General features: G+C 38.4%; 1 protein-coding gene across 5 annotated transcripts; it reads right to left on the bottom strand.

The window, feature by feature from the left end:
• Positions 1-276: 276 nt before the first annotated feature.
• Positions 277-18301, bottom strand: CFLAR (CASP8 and FADD like apoptosis regulator). 5 transcript variants are annotated; one of them, XR_010306110.1, is made up of 12 exons: positions 16746-16877; positions 13760-13867; positions 12673-13098; positions 11735-11840; positions 10706-10841; positions 10051-10148; positions 8935-8986; positions 8008-8057; positions 6792-6870; positions 3481-3994; positions 2534-3350; positions 277-588 (listed from the first exon to the last, which is right to left on the bottom strand). XR_010306110.1 is itself a non-coding variant. In XM_064160641.1 (11 exons), the coding sequence occupies exons 3-11, from the start codon at positions 12966-12968 to the stop codon at positions 576-578; spliced, it is 1344 nt and encodes a 447-aa protein (XP_064016711.1). In that variant the 5' UTR covers positions 12969-13098; positions 13760-13867; positions 16746-16877; the 3' UTR covers positions 277-575. The 5 variants fall into 5 exon arrangements, 4 of the variants coding, with proteins under 4 accessions (XP_064016711.1, XP_064016692.1, XP_064016684.1 ...); XM_064160641.1 differs by lacking the exon at positions 2534-3350; XM_064160622.1 differs by lacking the exons at positions 277-588; positions 16746-16877 and adding an exon at positions 17841-18301 and having other exon boundaries at positions 616-3350.
• Positions 18302-18372: the final 71 nt, after the last annotated feature.

Genomic DNA, 18372 nt, shown 5'->3' with positions numbered 1-18372 from the left:
CTGGATGATCTTGCAGGTGTCTTCCAACCTGGTTGATTCTATGAACTTCCAGCCAGCTGACTCTAGTCTGGGTGATTTTGTAAGAGTGGAGCAGCAGGTAACTCCCAACCATCACAAACAGCTTTGGAAAAATATACCATGAAATTTCACCAGCATGCAACTTCTTATGTATCATAAACTGATGATGGTTCCAGATAGAAAATCATTTTCCCTCTCCTCTTTTGGTCAGTTTTGTCACAACATTATCAGAAACAGCTATACAAATATTAGCAGATATTATTAAGTAAATAGTTTTATTTACAACCAACCTACAAAAAACCACATTGTTAGAATAATCAGTGACTATCCCTACCAGATCTTACTTCCTTTCTGCCTTTTCTCGTTTTCTTCTTTCTCTTTCCAATATTGATGTATTTCTCCTCAAATTGTCTTGTCCCTAGTTGTTCTCTTTGTTCTCCCTACCATTCCCCTTTTTGATCCTGCTTGGAATTTCCATATGTCTTTCCAACATCTCTCTGCCTCCTCTTGGTTCCATTCTCCCTGGTTCTGGTTGTCTAAGGCATCAGGAGTGCTCATCACATGCAAAAGCTAGTAAGGAAAATGGGAAAAATTAAGTTAATTTGTAAAAGACATGATATTTATTAGCATTGCATCATTTGTTATGATCACATATGATAACTAGGAATCACATTTTATTTCTACAACCATAGAAAGCATACTTGTTTCATCACTTGTTTCATTTACCAGCCACTACAAGAAGTAACTTCTAAGACTCCAAATACATCCTTCTCTTACTCTATAAAACATAAGCAAGGTAGAGTTTCAAAATTACATTTGAGATTTATTGTAAGATAACTGGTTATTAATATTCAAGGTTATAAATTAATGCTATTTTTATTACCTATCATGTAGAATATAGACCCTTCTGTTGATGCAGTGCAGTTCTCTACTTCAACATATGGAAAACATATGAATGTGATTTTAAGATGTATTTTTAAAGCCAAAAGAAACATGTCACTAGTTGCAGAAAAGAACTAGTTCAATTGGCCCGTTCTTAGAAAACAGAAAACTGAAAGGAAGTCCTGTCCTGTCTATTTGTCCCACAATGGCAATTTTTTCTACACCTTTAACATCATGAAATTAGATTTGCTATTTTCACTGTAGTGCTCATGAAAAATGAGCTTTTAGAAAACATCTGTTTTTTTTTATTTTTCCTCTCATGCCTGTGCCTACATAGAATTACAGTAGCAAAAATAACACAGGTACTCAGAAGTCAATATACAAATTTGGGTTGCATTTCCCAGTTCAAAGTTATTGAAAAGTTTCCATATATTTTTATATGAAAGAAGACACTTCCACAGCTTGCAAAGTGGAAAGAGACAAGTATGGAACGCACAGGTTTGCAGTACAGGTGAATTACTTTTGGAAGTAATTTTGTAAGTAATTTTTGTGGGAAAATTTCTCCTCATCACAACTCTGTAACTTGCTAGAGTTAGCATGCAAACGAGACAATACAATTTTTAAAAGAGTAAAGATTGAATAATGATATGAAGTGTACTTTATATATTATAAAAATGCTATAATCAATATAAATATCTATGTCAATATCCACATTTTCTATGGATAAAGACATGAAACTCATTCAGTGGGTTTCTCCTCTTTATAGCCTCTTATCAATCCTCACCAATCAGTAGTTTAAGAACTTACACCATGAAGAGACTGAGTGCGTATCACGTAACAAGGAAGGACTCTCAAGCATTTCTTAAGAGTTCATTATGTACTTTTTGCCAAATAAAAGTATTTTTACCTTCAGTTATAGAAACTATTTGAAAATTCATTGTTTTCTGAATAAAACTTAAACATGGTTTAAAAAAAGACAGTGCATACAGATGATGTCAAGCCAACAGCCAAGCACATTAACACCAAGGAGTTAAAAAAAGTCATGACCGTGAAAGTTTACTGGCCAAACCCTCCTAATTATCAATCAATATGCTAAGGTATACTGATAGTATACAATACATAGCATCATTAGGCTAGCTTTCTGATAAGCTTTGTCTACAATAACAAGCATTGTTGGTGAAGTTTGGTGTGTAAGCACATCTGCTTTTTGCTCAAACCAAATGCAGCTGTACTAGAAATGTTTTTGAACTGTATTTGTTCAAGGAACTAGCATAGCCTGTACGAGCAAAAACTCTTTTCATTTTTGATTGCGTGGAATGCATGCCGGAATGATACATGGTGTAACTACATCAGAAACCAAACTACCACATCAAGGCCTTGAATTGTTTTTTCCTGGGCAGAAGACTGTATTAGTATTAAAAGTTTGCAAGCTTTATGAGGGAAGACAATGCCATAAATTCAATGACAAAAAAAAAATTCAACAGCATTATTATATTTAATCCAGTCTTAAGAGCCAGTGACTGATACACAACATCTAGATTCAAATATGACAAAGTGTACTTCTACAACTACGCCTAGTGCAAAAAGTGTGAATTGTGTTTCAGCTACCATAACCCATCTGTCAAAGTCTCACCTTTTTTTTTAAACTCTGTGGTAGATCACTATAAAGCCCTGGCTACACATAGACTCATCTTTGTATTAGTGAAAAACAGCACAAAATGTGGCAGAGACTTAACACAACTCTAGTGTGCTGTGGACAGTAGTGATAACACAGGGTTCTGGGTGAAACACCACCTCTAATGCAGCAGGTAGGTGGAATCCAAATTATTTACAAGACTCTTCTTCTGTTTTGCTAGTCTGTGGAGGCAAGCAAATGACAACTTACTAATGCTGACATATTTTCCATTAGTAGTTGCTGGGCAAAGTACCCAGTGAATCTGAGTGATTTGCACTGACTTGCATTTGTTTTAAGTATCAACAGAAGAACCTAAATCAATGCACTGCTAAAAACAATGAATGAAACAAAAACACAACCCTCTGTAAAAAGCAATAGCTATACAGAGCTCTTTCCACCCTCTTTACCTCTTGTATTTGGTTGTAAGATCTGTGGCAGTGCTCTATCATAGCTGCCTTATGTATTGAAATGTATCTAGTGCCCTAACATACCAAAATGCTTCTAAATCCCTGGGTTTGGAAGCAGTAGGTATTTAAGTATATGTGCAATAGCAATGCATGAAGTATGTGTGAAACTGTCTGGATCATATTTTGTGTTTCTTATTGGCTAATTCAGACATGTCCTTTCCAACAGCAGTTAAGTGGGAGAAAGAAAGAGTTTCTTCCTCAGTGTGTGCTGGAGCAGAAGTGAGTATTGTTGGCTTGGGTCAGTGGTCTTATTCCATTCATAGACTCTTCTGTTCAGTTCTGTATGGATATCTAATATAGACAGCTTCCTGCAGCAAGAAAAGATTTCTATTAGAGAATAAAACAATACACCATTTAAGAATCCACAAGAGAAGACAACTTTAGACTCAGCAGGTTGTCATGGGGAAAAGGATACTTTTACTATTTTTTAAAATTTACCTTTTATGAGGATTGCGGAGTAGTTCAGACAGACAACGCAGATAATATGAGGATGAACTTGGAGATTTTTCTAGTGTACATACATCCACCTTGCACTGACTCCAAAAGACATCTGCTACTTGGGGGATAGTGACTTTTGCAGGGATTTTTACATTAGCAATGGTTTTCTCATAATTACCATCTACTTCTAAAAGACTAGTATATTCTTGCTCATTCTCTGGCACAATGTAGCTCTGAATAAAAAAAAGCTTTGGCTTTCCTAGGAGTTCAGAACATGAGTCTGCTGTGAAGTATTTCTTTATTTGTTCCAAAGGGAATCCAGAACAGGTATGGTCTGTGCAGAAGATGCTGTGAGGACTTCCACGGCTGACCAGTATGCAAATGAAGCTGTCACAATTTCTGTGCTGCTGCAACCTTGCAACTTCAAGCAATGTTTGATTCATAGTGTTCAGATTTAAGTATCTGTGACAATGAATGTCATAGCCTAAGCCTCTGAAAGTCTCTTCCAACATATCTGAAAAAAACAAGATGTAAAATTAAGTAACAGCACATCAAAGCTCAATCTCAACTATCTTGAAGAACAGCATTTCACTATTGGAAACAAGACATTTATATCATCACAATAATCTAAAAATCTGGAGTACTTGATCACAGTACATTACATGCATGTTCTCTTTAACATGAGTTATGTACTTCATGACTCCAAAGACAGCATTATTTGGTATGTGATCTGCTCCGAATTCCACAGACACCTGTATGCTTTCATCTGGAGTCAGTATAACAAACTCCTAGTGCTTAAAATAGCAGAAACGTTAGAAAATACTTCACACAGAACATTCTTGAAATGATAAGGAGTAATATGGATAGTATAGGAAACCTGTTGCTCTTTTTGTTGAAATTACTCTGAATGGTCACTATAGAGAACTGCATAAGGAACCCTTTTACAAGACCAAAGAAGCCTGCTCCAGTAATTTATGTTTCCTGTTATATAAAATGGACTTCAAGTGATGAGTTCCAGGTGGAGAATGGACACTGGAGTCTTAACTGTGACAGAATGGCATTTTTTCAGGGAAAAACAAACCAAAACAAAAAGCTAAACAATTAACTCTTTGAAATGTATTAAAACTGCAGGTGGCCAAAAATTAAGATTTGACTCTATTGTATTTGTGTTAACTCATACTGGAGGAAAACGTGCTGTGCTCTTAAGTACTTTAAGTGTTTATGAATATGGGAGTGAAACAAACTACATGGTCCTTAAAACCATGGGTATTTTTGTAAGTGTTCAGAGAACCACAAGCTACTATTAACAACTCGTATTTGTAGCATCCTATCTTTAGTATAAACTACATATACATTGATCACACACACTTTCTGGTATGGCAGGAAATATCAAGTGCCACATTTCTGTAAGTTGCCTCACACAGGAAATTAGACTGTTCCATTACTTCAAAAGTTTAACAATGTTTAATTAGCAGAGGCTACTTCATAGGTAACTGGTAGCCAAGCAGGAGCTGTACTACCACACTGTTCTCCTGGAAAAGCCCATAGAGAAAACAGGGAACACAACTTGTAACTTTCTCCAGCGAAATACCAAGTACATATACACTCTATACTAGAGTGAGGTGATTAAGAAGAACTACAGAATTTAATTCCAGTTCTGTTTGACTAAATTTTGTAAAATAATTTTAAAAGTTGACATTTTAAAATTTATAAATAGAAAGGAAAATCCCTTCTACTTTAGGCAATAAGGCATGCTCTCAAAATTCAAATGGAAGACTCGTCATTTCTGCCGTTCAGCAGCTACACACTCGATGACGGACCGGACTTAATCCATTAGAGGGCGGTAGTACACAACCAAATCTAGACATACAGCAACAGTGCTTCGGTAATTGTCTCGTTAGCAGGTACATAAAGAAACAAAACCTGGCATCACTTTAGACCGTGTGCACACGCCAAGTGTCACCATTGAGGAAAATAAAAAAGTAGAGCTGATACCTTAGTTTAACAATGAATCAGAAATTATACATGGTAAGCTTTGGATACAGTTATTTCAAAGCAAGACAACACACAGCATCACATGCTGAAGCCTGAGAATGGAAAGCATCTGTTTCTTCATCAGTAATCATCTCCCAGCAAACCTCTACCAGCTTCTGAGCATTTCCACACTAGACACGAAATTACACTTTTCTCCCCGTGATTGTTTACAACGCGAGGATAAAAACTGGCTCTCAAATGGAAAAGTCAAAAGTAGACGTTTACAACACAGCAAGACGCATATCGATTTTATCTGCATCTCATGAATCCACATTGTTTACACTAGGCATTTTCAACTGTTCAAATCATGGGACAGCTAGACTCTTGATGCATGCCACAGAATCCTAACACTCTCCCTCTTCTCATTCTTCAGTCTTTGTAAGTAGCATGGCACAAGTAAGAGTAGCAAATGCCTTTCTAATGAACTTCTCCAAGCAATGCTGTTTTGTCCAGTCTCTCCTGAACCTCACTAGTACAAAACGGTATTCCAGTGAAAGTCTTCCTTTCTGTCCTGTTAAAATTCTGATGATGCACCAGTGACATTAAACATCTAAGGCACATGCATGGTTTCATTGTTTCTGCATCCAATGCAGACACTCATGGAAACCAAGGCACACCAAGCCTTGCTTCAGGTGTTTTTTTGGCACAACAGCAGCAGAGTCATGATTTGTAGGTGTATTTGACATGCTAGATGCTAAAGATGTAACCTATTTTTGTCCTTTCCAGTCAGTAGACTTTTTCCATGTTTACACTTTCTGTTCTTCTGCAAGTAATATAATGACCATATGACCTCATGAAAAGCATGTGCTTTGATTTTTTCACTTTCATGCACATTTGGTATCATTTACCTAAAACACCATTGTCAAACAACCATGAAAAATTATTTTGCTGTTTGTGCTCTGCATCACTGCTCTTCAACAGTGCATAAGCTGCTTCATCTGCTGGGACATTAGTTACGAGAAGAGACAGGCCACAAACCCTTTCCTTTTCTTACACCAGCCTACTACAGAACTGGCTGAAAATACTCTCAATTTTTTTTTTTTGTTGAGTCTCACATGCTACAACTATTAGAGTGGGTATTTTTGCTTAAGCAATGATCTGATTTTTGGATTCCACAAAAGCAGTTAGGAAAACCCCATGTTTTAACTATGGCACTGACTACCTGGAATTCTACATGCAAATTATTAATTTAACTAGACCAAGAGAGAAGGAAGAAAATTCCTTTCCATACAAAACTATGATGACAGTTTTGTTAAACTGCAGTTTCATAGACTTACCTGTATCATTGCCAATACAGTCTATTATCAGGCATATTCCTAAAGGCTGACTTTGCATTCTGTACTGGTCTTCATTCACCTGAGGAACAAATAAATTAATGTCACTCCGTCAATGTAATGACTTATTTTCTCAAATTTAACCACCTCAAATCTACTCAATTACATTCTGTATTTTTTCCATAGAGTAGCTAGCAGAAGTCTCTCTACTGAGATGTAGTATGTTTTCTTTAAATGACCAAACAAACAAAATAATCAGGAGATGTGGACTCATTATTTTTTTTCACCATTTCTAGTAGAGATTTAATTTTTGTATCCTCATGTTATGAAATCTTAATACCGTAATGATTCTTAAACAACTAAGACAGTACCAGAAATGAGAGAACCAAATTTGAAACACAATCTTAACTCTGGACAGGTAGCTCTTCAAACATTAAGAAAAAACCACCAAAACTCAAAGCAGGATGGGGTATAGGGCCTTTTTTAAAGGCCTGGACTACAACAGCAATGACCTTTCTGTAGTACTTTCAGTAAGTGTAACAACTATTGAGATGTTGGGGTTTACAAGCTTCATACTGCCAACAAAACAAATGTAGAGAACTTTTGTGTTCTTCAGGTGTGCAAGCACTGCTCATCAAAACAACATTTATTTCCTTATTAAGCGAAACAGCCTCCTTGTTCCTAATAATCTGAAATTATTAAATCTAAAATTTCTCTCCCCTTAAAAAATATTACAGTCAACTTGCTATTAAGTCACTCCCTGGTTCCTGACCTACAAGAGAGCTAGCGAAAACAGCAGCAGTCCATCTTTATCGCTAATACTCAAAGCATGTCTATATCCTACCTGCAATAGAGGTGGAGAGAGAATAAAAAATTCACTGCCTGCTATGAAGCCCTGCAATTTCTAATCCAGATGGCAAGAGGTCAGACTTCCAACAGATTTTGACTTAGCCTCCACTAATGAATATACAAGTCCTGTGTTCACGTGATATGTACATGCATTTTGCACACTGCTGCTACTCTGGAAGCATCAAATATATTACAAATATATTCTGCAAAAACAATGCATAGAACCTGGTTATAGCTGAGGAAGATATGGATGTACACATTTTTCTGCTTGTGTGCAATTAAAGAAAATCTCAAACACAAAAAGAACCAAGGTAAATATCTGCAGAGATCTGTATGATGTTTACATGCAAAAATATGCACAAGCACATACCTTATGTGACACTGGTCCTGATTCCTGAATAGACATACGGACTGGCTCTGCTGCAGTGAAAATGTACATCAGTAATCTTGAGCATGTACGTACCAATGATAGTGACAACAAATCAATTAAAAAGGCAGTTTAACTGCTCCACTCCTGGAAGTGTTCAAAGCCACACTGGATGCAGCTTTAAGCAACCCAGTCTAGTGGAAGGTGTCCCTATCCATGGCAGCGGGACTGCACCTAAATGATCTTTAAGGTCCCTTCCACTTTATGAACCAATAAGCCTATTTTGTTCAGCCAAATTCCTACTCATCTGGACCTCTTAGTTTCTACGTATGCTACTGAAGTTAAAAACCCAAGCCAAACAAACAAAACCAACAAAACACACCAAAAAAATCATCTCTAACATGTTATTTGGATTGCATTCTATATTGCTTGTGACCAGAATTAACAAACAATATCTCCTACACTGAGAGCATCCAGCCAATTCTTTTTTTTTTTTTAAATCACTGTATTTGAGAGGGTTTCAAGAAAGAATACACAGCACACATGGTAAGAACCTGGTACTTGCTGGAAAACTTTCTGGCTAGCCTGATACAAAAACTTCCTACTCAAGACTTAATGGTTACAGCTGCACTACACAAGCCTCCAGAGCTGGTTAATCAACTTTTTCCCATAATTTTATTAATAAACTATTTATTCTGTTAAAAAGCTGTAACAGCGGAAGCCCACAGCAGTTTCAATAAAGTTCTGGCAGCACATAGAAAGCAAATAAAAGAGCAAACAATAAAGGAAGGCTCAATTTTCAGAGGTACCAAATGCTCTTTGCTCCTGATGTTATCACCTGGATTAGCCATAAATGCAACCAGTCTTTTTGATACAACATTCTTAATTTGGCTCTCTTAGATTATCAATATTCAGATAAAATGCTCTTACCCAGAATAGGACTTTGTCCAATCTGTGATTCTTCCTTGTTCACATTCTGGATCTAAAATGAAGGAAAATGTTTATTTCCCCTCTCTCCTTGAAGAATCAATAGTCATGTGCTTCAAAATGTAACACAAAACTATTTTTCTTCCTCAATAAAAGGACTCCTTATTTCAGATTCACATCTATCAGCTAATGACAATTGCAAAATAAAAAGTAAAAATTCTTACCAAAACTGCAAACAAACAAAACCCTGGAGCCCTCAGTAAAAAACAAACTAACTAAAATTACAGTAAAGGAAAGCTTATTCCCTAACATAATAAAACAAAACCACCTCTGGAGATACATTTTTTTTGTTTCCTGTAGAGCAACAGAGAGGAACTTTCAGTGAATTAGAAAGAAAAATATGATAATATTATGGAAAGCCAATGCAAACTCTTTCCTGTCAGTAGTCTGGAAAATAAAGCTGTTATGACTTTGTTAATGGAGACAAATTGATTCACTGGTGTCTTGTCTGCAAGCTTTACACACACATATTTACTGACCATGAACGAAATAATTTCATCAAATCCATTTAGCAGGAAATGTTAACTTAGCTTAAGACTTTAAGTAAGGTCAGGCTATTACAGTATCAGACCTAGCACAAACATGAAGAGTACTGCATGCAGTGTAAGTTGATGATTTTGTGCATACTGATGTATTTTCATTAAAATTAGATCAAAACACACACAATAATCTGAAAAGATGTCCTTAAAAAACCTTTAGCCTTTGGCTTCTAGAGTTAAAAAAAAAACTTTCCTGAAGTACACAGAAGAGTAAGTTTTGCAAAGGACATTTAAAAGCACAACTGTTCACTCCTCAGAATAGAAGAAAAAACTCTCAAGATACTTATTTTGTATGTCCAATTAACAGGGGAAAAAACACAGAAGCTTTAAAGGGGATCATTCTCAGTTAGAAGATTAAAATCAGACCTTTAACTCTGCAAATAACAGGAATAGGAGGAATAAATTAAGCAGTATTTTAGTTACTACCAATCCCTCGTTCCACAAGCTCTGCAAAGATGAATCTGCCTTTCAATGCCTGGCAATATGCAGAAATAAAGGATCTATTTTATTGTATACTTACGCCTGAATTATAAGGGGGATCAATCAGATTGAGATTAGGGAGAGATGCCTGAAGTGCATTTATATATACTGGCTGAGAATGAATGGAGGACAAGGAAGCTGAAAGTGTAAGAGAAACACAAAGAAATACACCATAATACATCAACTGCTTAAAAATCCTCAATCTATGAAGCATGCAAATACTCTAGGTTGTAACTTACAATTTTATAGAATCACAAAATCATAAAATGCTTTAGGGTGGAAGGGACTTCAAAGATCATCTAGTTCCAACCTCCACCCACAGGCAGGGACACCTCCCACCAAAACAGGTCACTCAAGGCCTCATCCAACCTAGCCTTGGAGGGAACATCCACAACCTGTCTCAGCAACCTGTTCCAGTGTTTCACCACCCTCAATGTGAAGAACTTCTTCCTAACATCTAGTCTAAATCTCCCCTTGTCCAGTTTAAACTCATTACTCCTCTTTCTGTCATTACAAGACCTTGTAAATAGTTCCTCCCCATCCTTTTTGTAGGCCCCCTTCAGATACTGGAAAGCTAATACAAGGTCTCTTTGAAGCCTGTTCTCCAGGCTAAAGAGCCCCAACTCTCATAGTCTTTCTAAGAGCACACTTGATCATTGCTATTATGAGTAACGAGTACAAAACCAGCATTTTACCTTCATGTTTGTACTTCTGAATCTTCCTGACCAGGTCTATCCGGCGAATAGTTCGAAAACAATCTTCTATCAAATCCAGTTTATTAGGAGCCACCAAATTTAGCTTCTCCAAGTCAATCACAAGAGATAGAAAACTCTAGAACAGCAATATATGACAAAACAGTTGTATCAGTCATTTACTCTCTAATAATAAATAAAATGTAACCCATAAAATAACACAGGGTGGTCATAAAGGTTGTATATTCAAGAACTAAGGACATTACCTTCTGAAATACTAAAAAAGTTACCTGGAAGATAAAAGAATTCTTGGTATTATCATAGAATAGTGGAAACTAGAAAGTTACATTCTTACATCAAAGGTTTTGAGGAAACAGTTTTGCACTCCCTTGTTGCTACAAATGCAGCCATTTGTAAAGTCACCTTGCATGCCACAAAGCAAAAGATATCTTTGGGGAATTTGTAGGGCTTCTCCCTTTCTTTGGTTAAAGAAAGAAAAAAACTCAGTGGAAAAACATAGAAATCTCCAGACTTCTATGCACAGCAGTCAAGTTTTCTCAATCTACTCTACTGAACCTCTGTTTTTTTTCTCAAAGCAATTAAATATTTGGACTGCAAATGTGGAGAGACAGATATAATGAAAATTGTTCTTCTGCAAGTGAAGCAGAGCACAAACATAGAAAGTGACTTCATAATTCGAGATATATTTAATGTAATTATTGGTTTGAGATTCTTCATACATGAACTCTCCAACTGGTACTATTGAATAGAATTTTCTTTCTTAACATCTTCTGTTCCTGACGTTCATGCTAACACCATTCACTACAGCAAGTCTCTAATGTTCTCTCTTACTATTTCTCATGCTTGTTTCTCTGAATTAAAAAAGATGAAAGAGAAGCCACTTCCTCCTCTATTTCCTGACTTCTAGCTAATCCTGCCTCACTACCCTCTGCTGCAGTACTGTCTCTCCTCTTTTGCTACTTTCTTTTTCACTTTAATCTCTCACTTCTCCAGAGATCAGCAAACCCATACCTTATCTTTTGCCATTTTCATGCGAGGAGTGTATTCTCTGAGTAGAAAAACAAGAGAACCCACTTCTTCTTTTTCGAGATCCTCATTAATCTCCACCATTAGTACCCTGAAATAAAGTAGAGACATTTCTAAAGGATTAGCTTCCAGCAAGATCCCATCTTTGCCCAACTACCTAGCTTCTCCCAGGTTACTGCTTTAATATGTCATTCCAAATTAAACAACAGGAGGAAAAGCCTACCTTGCTCCAAGATCAAATTACAAAATACCTACTCTGCTAATCAGCACCTACATCACTCAGACTGACTGTGTAATAGCCACTGCTAGGAAAACAAGTCTCCTTACTACTTCATTAAAGATGAAGCGAGCGAATGAGACAACAGAACACATCTTTAACCTTTTACTTAGCAGTTACAGGGGGGTTATTTCCATGAAAAGTTAACACTGGAAAATCTTCCTTATGAGCACATGCATTTCTTTCTAAGGTCTGACAAAGTAACTGGAGCTTCTTAATTTAAACATCTTAAAACTACAGAGCAAGAAGTAGTAAGAGACATGTCCCCTGATAAAAGCTGTACTACAGAGCTATGTGCCCAAAGCAAACTAGACAATATTTCTGTGTTCCCCTAAAGCATAATTTCTATCTACAAATCTCAAACTGTACAAACATCACTGCTTTTACTGATTAATACACACAAACTCCTTAGAGACAGATCACTCTAATGCCATGACTTGTAAGGAGCTACTAAGGCTTGTTTTAGGGACTAAACTTAAACCATTCTTTTCAATATAACTAGATATAATGCCCTTTTCTGAATTTATTTTACCTTCGTTACCTATTTAAAAAACATTAAAACTCCTCCCCCCAAAAGAAACCTAAAACGTCCCACATATTTTGAACAAAGTAAGAGTAGCCTTGAGATCTGAAATACATATATTACCTGTAATCAGGGACAAGTCTGAGACTCCTGGCAAGGTTACCTTCCACTGTTGCTTTCTCAGTCTTCAAGTGCCTCCTCAGCAAGTCAAACCTCTTAACTCTGTACAACAGCTCTGATAAGCCAAAAAAGGATAATTTCTCTCTCTCATTCAGAGCCACTAAGAGCTCTTTAAGGTCTGCAGTGGCCAAGTCAGGAGCGAGGTCTCGGCACAGGAAAACCATCATCTCTTCCTCTTCTTTATCAAGTTCTTGTTCGATCTGGTAAATAAGGACAGCTGGCACTTGGCACCTGGTCATCACTTTATTGGTGTTCCTTGAAAATTGCCAGCCTAATGTTTTTTAAACAGGAAGCCAACATGACATGATGTCCATAACAGCACTTCTCTGGTGTTCATTCTTAACCATATGCATTTTTAAATTAGCAGTTCTGTTAGAGAGAATCAAAAAGTACTAAGTTAGTTATTTGCTGCACAAACTCACACTCTCCTACTCGATGTATTTCACTTAAAACTAAAACACCAATGTAAGTCACACAAGTCCTGTTCTCAGTTCTCCCAGCTATTCTTTTTAGAACAAGATTACTTGGTAGCTCACACCAATCAGAAAAAAAAAAGGAAATTCTTTTCAAAGTAAAATTACCTTAATACAAGTTTGTAAATTCCATAGGAAGTGAAACAAAAGTCATCATCTTGCTGATTGTTTCCAGTGTTTCTCTAAACACCTACCATAGCAATTTAAGTCTAAAGCTCTGATCTCTTCCCAGAAACCCTTCCCCCTTTCTGCCCTAAAAGTCACAAGACATGTTTTAGTTAAGAGTTTTGGGAGCTAAGAGGTAGTGCAACCAGGCATTGTAGACAAAAGAATTAACCCTCACACACATGTATAAACCCACTACATGGGCCTTCAATGTATAGTCACAATACAAAATGTTGCGTTTAAAAATACTGATTCTATGAATTCAAGAACATGCAGAATGAACAGGAACATATTAGCATGAACAAATTACTGTTGGTTTGGGTTTTTTTAAGATTCCCATCTGCCATGCTCAAAAACACCAAAGCACCACACACAAATCAAAAACATCTAACCTTGAGAATGCAAACTGGTTATCTGTGAAGGTGTAAGTCACACACTGCCTTTATCTTCATGTGACATTCATGTTTCACCATATTGAAAATGGGAATAAAAATTCAAGCCTAAACAAGAAAAAAAAACCAAACCACTGTTATTTTTAACACAATAATTAGGGTGCTACACTCAATTTCTGCTGCCACCAACTATGGAAATTCTATCTAACCTTCTCTGATCCCCACTACCTACGTGGAGAAAGGCATAATGAGCAACCTGAAGACAAATTTTAGCCTTTATAAGGGTAAGCCAAATATATCCCATCTGTGTACAGCTGAGCCACAATCTACTTCACCATAAGACGTAAGACAAGATTTTTTTTTTTTTTTGGCAAATGTCTCATAGCTGCAACAATTAAAGAGAAAGGTAACAAATTTAAATCTCAATAGTCTTGGTTTTCAATTACCTTGCAGAAGAATTATTGAACATAAATTCTTTACAAAGCTGAGAGGAAAAGCAGATTGTCTTATCAAGAGGAAAGAAAAAAAAATCATGCTCATCAGAGACAAACCTGTCCCAACCATCTATTTGTTCATATGCATGTGTGATTTGTCAATATTGCTGCAAGAAAACATTTAAAATTATCCTCCTCAGCTCAACATTCCATGTAGTGTATAAAGACTTCAATGGAACACTTAAAGAGCAGGAAGATGGTTGAAAAAAAAGAGGCTTGAAGTACTGCACATTTTTATTGTCAATTCACAAGGAAACCAGAGTAATTCCAAATAGCTGAAGTCTAACACAACCAACGCCACAGACAGGGAGAAGGATAACTGCAAGTAGCAGAGGCACAGCAAGTGAAAGAGGCAGGCCTATACATGGAATACCAAAAGCATCTCATTTTCTCTTGTATTCCAAGAGCCAGGAAAATCCCTGGTATGCTGAATGTAAACTGGTAAAGGGGGAATTTTCTTTAAGTTTTGTTATTTGAGTTGACGATCAGACTAAATTTTCAGAGGAAGAGCTTTCCTGGAAGATAGATCTCTGGTAAGAAGAGTCACTAATTCTAAGGTGACTAAAAAGAGGATTGAGAGAAAGCATATCTCAACAAGTCGGTACAGACATACACTTAAGTACAAGTTTCTGGGTTTAGTTAACTTTCAGACTTTCCTGAATAAAGTGTAAGGTTTTTAAAGATATTGAATTTCTCACATACTACACAACTTGTCACAGGCATATTTGTCTAAAGTCTGCACTTACTTTTGACCTCGAGTACTACATTGTAAACGAGGTTCATAATTTCGTAAATGTAAACATCTGAGAATATTAGACAACAAATCATTTCCCTTCTGCATTAACTCAGGCAGAAAAAAAACCCTGCATGTTCATTAGTTTCTATGAAGATAATCCAATTAATTATACTATACACTTGTTTTCATGTTTATGACACAAAAGCTGTACAATTTAAAAAATGCCAATGTGATTGTCAAGGCAAAGTGAAATGTCACATATGGTAAGTCAACATAGAATCATAGAATCATAGAATCAACCAGGTTGGAAGAGACCTCCAAGATCATCCAGTCCAACCTATCACCCAGCCCTATCCAATCAACTAGACCATGGCACTAAGTGCCTCATCCAGTCTTTTCTTGAACACCTCCAGGGACGGTGCCTCCACCACCTCCCTGGGCAGCCCATTCCAATGGGAAATCACTCTCTCTGTGAAGAACTTCTTCCTAATATCCAGCCTATACCTACCCTGGCACAACTTGAGACTGTGTCCCCTTGTTCTATTGCTGGTTGCCTGGGAGAAGAGGCCAACCCCCACCTGGCTACAATGCCCCTTCAGGTAGTTGTAGACAGTAATAAGATCACCCCTGAGCCTCCTCTTCTCCAGGCTAAACACCCCCAGCTCCCTCAACCTGTCCTCATAGGATTTGTGCTCCAGGCCCCTCACCAGCCTTGTTGCCCTTCTCTGGACACGTTCCAGCACCTCAACATCTTTCTTGAATTGAGAGGCCCAGAACTGGACACAGTACTCAAAGTGTGGCCCGACCAGTGCTGAGTACAGGGGCAGAATAACCTCCCTTGTCCTACTGGCCACACTGTTCCAGACCTGCTGTTAAGAGGGAAGGCATTTCAAGAGAAGAGAAATGGTTCACACTCTGAACAAGTTCTACAATTACAGCCTGCAATTTCCGACAGCATTTGTTTCTTCAACATTTCACGAACACTTAGGTAGCAGAAAAGCAAGGATATTACATCAGTGGGTGAAGTTCTGATTTGAAAATCATGTGTTTCCCAGAATGAGCTCATGGGAAAGTCTCTACGCTAGAGGGAGAGAACAGGGGCTGGCTGCACTTTTGTGCTTCCTCCCTTCTGCTCCGTTTGAAGAAGGTGCTGAAACCACACAAAGGTAAATGCATTTTGAGACTGTGTAATCTGTCATTTTTCAAAGTGTTGAACTGTTTGGAGCATGCTGCACGACCTTCACATTTCCCTGTAAAAGATACGGCACAAGACATTGAAAAAAACAGGGAAAACCGAAAGTTACTTCCGCGTTTCTCACTGCTGTATCAGGCTTTAAAAAAGGTTTGTTTGTTCTAGGTGAAAACTAGTAACGACCAAGATAACTTCCATTTAAAGGTACGCTGGTTTCAACACTTCAGTTCCCCTAACAAAAAAAACTCTACAACTGCTTTTACCGCAGGGAGTTTACGCAGCTTAACAGAGAACTTTCTAACTACGTCGTTTTAAACCACACTTGGAAAATGAAAGGAGTGTAAAGTCCGCTGGAGCAGTTTAAAAAGTCGGGTTTCGTTTCTCCTCCCGAGTTAACGCCCTGCTTGAGCCAGGCGGCCCGGCTTCCCGCACGCCGCTCGGCCCGCCCCTCGCTGAGGCCCGGGTCTAGACAGAGAAGGTGATTCAATCCCCATGCACGGTGCTGGGGAGTCTGCCTTAAAAGCGCGAAGAGAGATGCTAGGGGGAAAGGGAAAGGTAACGCACCCGAACGCGGCGGGGAGCTCTCGTCAACGGCCGCCGTTTGAAGTCCGAGCTGAGGAGCGGGGAGGAGGGGGCGGTGCTAGCCTCACCACCCTGGGCGTGGCTTCGACTCACGCAAGAGCGCTCTTTACGCTTCGGTGGAAGGAGCTGAGCTGCCTTTGTGCGGGGCTGGCAGTGCTGTTCGCCGCACCGCTTCTCGCAGAGGGACATGGCTATTGCCGCTTTTAACATCATTACACATATTCCGCCACGTTTGCTCTAACTCTTTATGATTTTACCGTGACCCAAGCCGTTAAGTGTTTTGAGGCGAGGAACGGGCGAGATGAAGCATTTTGTTTTACTTTATCGTCTATCTCAAAAGACCAATCTCGGAGCTGTGCAAACAGACCCAGCCCACGTCCCATAAGATGGCGGCGGGTTCTGACGGAGGGGACGTGTCCTCCGCGCAACCTTGCGCCGGCGTCCGTGCTCGTCGGTTACGCACAAAATGGCTTCCGGTGAATTGGGTGCTGGCAACGCCGTGAGGAGGAGAGTTGGTCTTAGGTTCAGTATGCTAACACACGCTTACGGGACTGTGCTTTTTCTACTGCAGCTGGTGGTAGGCATGACTAGCTGTGCGGTAGTAAAAGACCCTATTTCAGTGAGGAAAAGGGCTGGACGTTAGGAAGTTCTTCACAGAAAGAGCGATTGGTCACTGGAATGGGCTGCCTGGGGAGGTGGTGGAGTCACCGTCCCTGGAGGGGTTTAAAAAGAGACTGGATGAGGCACTTAGTGCCATGGTTTACTTATTTAGAAGGTGCTAGGTTGGACTTGATCTCAGAAGTCCTCTCTAGCCTGGTTCTGTGATTTTGTGAACTGCAGGAATGGGGAAAGCACAGGCACATGTTTTGGCAGGAGCTTGCACTGAACTAAGCCCATGGTTTATGTCTTGCTCTGTTGCACCAGGTTTGCTCATAGTGAAAATAGCACTATACACATGTGTGAATACATATACTTTCCTTTGTATAACCTTAGATAATTTTTGAGTAATGCCTTGTCCCTGTAAACTAGGCATTGTGAATCCCTTCGTTTAAAACCAGCTTCGTTGAAGGGACTTACCTCAGGTGCAAGTACTGTAGCTGGAGCTGCTGTCTTACAAGCCTAAAGTCTAAAATCCTGGGCTCTTTTTATCTGCTGAAACAGACAAAAGCCACCTCCGCATGTAGTGGAATTAGCTCATATACAACTCATAGCTCCATGAGCTTAAAAGCATTTAGAAAACACATGTTTTTGTGCTGCTAGAAGTGCAGCAGTGGAAACACAGTACTCTGATAGCATGTTGTGCAGATTCAGTCTGTGGGACTACAGAGCAAATGGAGGCAGAAAGTAATCGCCTACACTAGAATTTGGTCAGGTACCTATAGACTGCTTTATGTTCTGAAAAGAATACCTGCATTCATACTGAAATTGTATGCTCAGTCTCTCACTTTTATTAATAACAGTTATTCAAGAGTGCCAAGTATCCCTGCTACTAAGACACAACATTGTATCAGTGATGATTCCGAAGGAAACCAGCTACCTGTTGTGGATCACTATGCCCACTTTCTCCTTGGATCTACTCCATACAAGCACATGAAGACTTGTGCAGGCT

The sequence above is a fragment of the Pogoniulus pusillus genome, chromosome 2 (assembly GCF_015220805.1).
Source record: "Pogoniulus pusillus isolate bPogPus1 chromosome 2, bPogPus1.pri, whole genome shotgun sequence".
Lineage (NCBI taxonomy): Eukaryota > Metazoa > Chordata > Aves > Piciformes > Lybiidae > Pogoniulus > Pogoniulus pusillus.
Note: the sequence above shows the minus strand (reverse complement) of the source record. Positions and strands in the feature narration are given on the sequence as shown.